The 3,761-nt window shown below is 33.0% G+C and overlaps 1 protein-coding gene across 2 annotated transcripts; it reads left to right on the top strand.

Annotated features, from left to right (window-relative positions):
* The first annotated feature begins 866 nt into the window (after positions 1–866).
* LOC111311818 (zinc finger (C2H2 type) family protein) lies at positions 867–2,441 on the top strand. 2 transcript variants are annotated; one of them, XM_022911555.2, is made up of 4 exons: positions 867–1,072; positions 1,182–1,290; positions 1,434–1,496; positions 2,003–2,141. In XM_022911555.2, the coding sequence occupies exons 1-4, from the start codon at positions 988–990 to the stop codon at positions 2,043–2,045; spliced, it is 300 nt and encodes a 99-aa protein (XP_022767290.2). In that variant the 5' UTR covers positions 867–987; the 3' UTR covers positions 2,046–2,141. The 2 variants fall into 2 exon arrangements, with proteins under 2 accessions (XP_022767290.2, XP_022767289.2); XM_022911554.2 differs by having other exon boundaries at positions 868–1,072; positions 2,013–2,441.
* Positions 2,442–3,761: the final 1,320 nt, after the last annotated feature.

Raw genomic sequence — 3,761 nt, 5'->3', positions numbered from 1 at the left:
GCATTTTATGTCATTCTTTGACAATTTCAAGAATTTCTATATACACTATATGGTACTTGAGTTGTAGAATTTTCTTGATGAATTAAATTTTCTAGTTTGAAAATATTTGTCTTTGCAGGGTTACTAATCAAGAAAAAATCACTTGCCAGGGTTGTGTTAGAATCAAAGAGCAAAAGAGTTGTTAATATTGTTCTTTGAATTGCTTTACATGTGCATGAACGTTAAAGGGTCTCTTGCCAAACCTAAACCAAGTCGCATTTGATATTTGAAGTTGTTAAGAATTAAATATTTATTATTAAAAATAAGGATCGAACACTTTTGTAATATATTTTTTTATTTTTTTACTTTGATATTTTTGTAAATAGAAATCATATTGATGGCGCAATATAAGGAATTATGCATAACATTATTATGTAAATTTTAAATTAATTGATAAAATTACTCAAGAAAGATAAAGTATATAACTTTTTTTTTTTGCTTCAAAATAATTTTCTAATGTTATATATACTAAAAAATAAATTTTATAATTATCTTATTTGATTAGGCATATATTTAGAATGAAAATAAAAGTGAAATCTAAAGAATATATTTTCTAAAACTAAATCCCATTAAAGATTTATAATTCCTTTTGTACGATTTTTATAAAGTTAAATGATAAAGACAGCTTATATTTTATTTAAATATTTTCGTTATAATTTTTTCTCTTAAAAAAAGGGAAAGAATTTATAATTTCATTTCCCAAACCATGAAACCATCTTGCATGGCCCAAGAGAGGTCTCAGGCCCAAAACAAGAGATATGATGACCAAACGACATCGTTTTGTCTGCTAAGTCAACTTAAATAAAAGCACCGCCTCACCTCTTCGATTATCCTTTTCGTCTAGGGTTTTTCGAGGAGAATAGTACAAAACCCTAAGTTCCCAAATCGAAATCAAAGGAAAAAAATATCAAGGGCTATTCACAATAATTATAGTACGAAGGGGAAACAATGGGAGGAAAATGTCCAAGCAGGAAAGTAAAGAAGCGAAGATTTTCTCACAAAACAGCTCGCCGAACCAAATTCCTCCTCAAAGATATCTTTTTCTATTTAATTGAATGGAATTTTTCTTTCTTCATGATTGAAGTTTATTATTTTTTACTTTATCTATCTGCTTTTCCTTGACTGAGAAATTTTCGATTTACGTGACGACGCCGTTTATGAAGAGCTGCAAAAGGTTGATTCGGAGAAGAAGCCGTTGCCTCGCGATGAGGATTTGCCTGGAATGGGTCAATATTACTGCTTGCACTGCGAGTAAGGACCACTATTTATGAATTTAATTTAATAAATTTTAAGGTTTTTTTTATTATTACAAAAATGGAAAATAGAAAAAAAAAAATTGAATTCTGGTATAATACAAGTTGTTTGTTACTTTTTATTGTTTTATATTTATTCAGCCGATATTTTGCGAATATGACTGTGAGGGATGAACATTTCAAGACGAAACGCCACAAGAAACGGTGAGCAATTCCATTTTCCAATTTTGATGTTATTGCTTTTGGCTCTGTATCTCTTTTTGTTTCTAACAAGTAGAAGATTTATGCTTAATATGGATGAAGTTAGAATCTCGTTTGAGTCAAGAATTCCAGGTGTTATTGAAAAATTTTGGTAGTGACCATGTTTCTCATAAAATGTTATCAAAATCTTCAAGCAATGGTACTAATAGTTCACAAGTTCTAAACAATATGTTTCTTGGTCTTACTAAACTTTTAAGCAGATACTGGGTGGGAGCATTGCGAAATTACTTCGATTTTCATGTAAACATAAGCTAGTGCTTGCATATTCGTATCTTAAATCTTTAATGAAGATGATGGCTTTTCCCTTTCCCATGTTTCCATATTGCAAAATATGACTTTGAAAGAGATGATTGCAACTCAGATCTGCTAATGGACTATAATGTAAAAACTAATACTTGCAGTTAGCATATCTTTATGGATGAAGGATATTTTGTTTGATATATGCTTAGTTTGGTGCAGTTTGAAGCAAATGTCGGGGCCTGCACCACATAATCAACTTGATGCTGAGTTGGCTGCTGGGATGGGTATGCCGGATAATGGACCAACATTAATGACAATGTGAGCTTTCTGAATTTGGCTCCATATCAGTGGGCAAAGTTAGAGCTCCTGATTGCAGATAGTTTTTGGTGCTGTCAGAGGTCCTCCGTGACAACTGATTGTGTTACTGCTATAGTGATAAAACCAATTTTGCTTCTGATATGCTAATGCATGTCCGCATAAGTGGTTTTGTTCTTTTTTTTTTGTGTCATTATATCTTTAAAATTTTCTAAGCAAGATAATTAGGATGAAAATAGTGAGCAGTATCAGAGAACATGTATTATCATTATTGTCAGTTTATTTCTGAATCAGCAATATCTTTTTCACAATAGATTGTGCTTTGCTCACAAACTTACCTTCCAAAATAAACCCGTTTTATTTTTTTTTTTTTTTTTTTCATTTTAAAGTCATGATTACACGCTAGATACTCGTCAAGTTTGGATATATTGGTTGAACTTTTCTATCCTATTCCATTTTAGGATCTTTATTCCTACCGGAATTGGTTAGTGATATAAAAAGTGTTGACTGTTGAGTCATGGGTTGGGTCAGTGTGGTGGTTCATATGATGATGATGATAAAAGACTTATTGGTCTCAAACTGTCCTATGAACGAGTATTTGTTTCTTCCTGATCTGGTTAATAATGCCAGTTTATAAAATATCCAATGGAAAATGCTTGTCATTGCTAGTATTTCCTACTCCTCTATGTGGTTATTGGTCCACAACTCCTTACACGCCATTTATTTGTAGCTTAAAGAATGCTTATGAGCCTTAAATATTGGTGCTTGATAGAAGGATACTGGTAAGTGTAGCTTATTAGGATTAAGCGAGTTAAGAAGTTCATATGCTGCATTAGATCTTTCTTCATTGTGTATCTAGCAGTATTGGACAGTAAAACAGTTATAGGAAAGAGGGTTGTGAATTATGATGCATTTCCTAGTTAGAAATGCGACAACATGCTCCATTTCTTTCCCTTGAAATATATTAATATTAACTTTTTTTGGAGGGTTCAGAATCATGGCATGTATGCTTGTCTGTTGATGGTCTACATTCTTGAAGGTTTTGATTGGTGCATGAAAAGCCTGCTGATTTGCCTCTAGATATATTAAGTTGCCTCCATAATATCATGCTGCTTATAGATGGAACGTGGTTAATATCTTCGGATGCTCAATCTTGGAGCTTGTCTGGGCATTTCTTGTCTTCAAATAAATTATGTTGGATAGAAGGAAAGCTCGAAACTCCAAGCGTCTTTCCTTCTAGTGGAGCATTATCTGAATGGTTTCTCTGCCTTTGCCCTCGAGTAGAGGAAAGGAAATAGCACTTTAAGACATGGGCTTGCCTCCAAATAGGCTGGACATTAGAGCCCAATCATTGTTCTGATGTGATTATGATTCTGGTTTTGTTTTTCCTTTAGGTCCATTGTTCTCGTTTTCAAGCAATTGCTGAGGCCAAGGATATATAAGCTTCACAAACTAATTACAAATTTTAGGACTTTTGAAACCTACTCCTGTCAAGTTCTGATAAATGTGCTCTGTTGAATCGGTGGTTGCGGCCTGAGTTTTTGGCATCTCCTGTTTGCCATCATCTTAACCTACCGTAAGAGTGTTTTTGACCATCAATGTCAATATGTATGAGATAGCACTGTCTCTCTTGTTTTTAGTCATTGCCATTTC

The sequence above is a fragment of the Durio zibethinus genome, chromosome 1, assembly GCF_047325235.1.
Source record: "Durio zibethinus cultivar Kanyao isolate XHJ-2024 chromosome 1, ASM4732523v1, whole genome shotgun sequence".
In the NCBI taxonomy this organism is placed as follows: Eukaryota; Viridiplantae; Streptophyta; class Magnoliopsida; order Malvales; family Malvaceae; genus Durio; species Durio zibethinus.
Note: the sequence above shows the minus strand (reverse complement) of the source record. Positions and strands in the feature narration are given on the sequence as shown.

Coding starts and splice junctions, on each gene's coding strand:
- LOC111311818 (XM_022911554.2), top strand. CDS start 988: ATGGGAGGAAAATGTCCAAGCAGGAAAGTAAAGAAGCGAAGATTTTCT. Junction 1,073..1,181: donor AACCAAATTCCTCCTCAAAG/ATATCTTTTTCT, acceptor TTTTCGATTTAC/GTGACGACGCCGTTTATGAA. Junction 1,497..2,012: donor ACGAAACGCCACAAGAAACG/GTGAGCAATTCC, acceptor AGTTTGGTGCAG/TTTGAAGCAAATGTCGGGGC.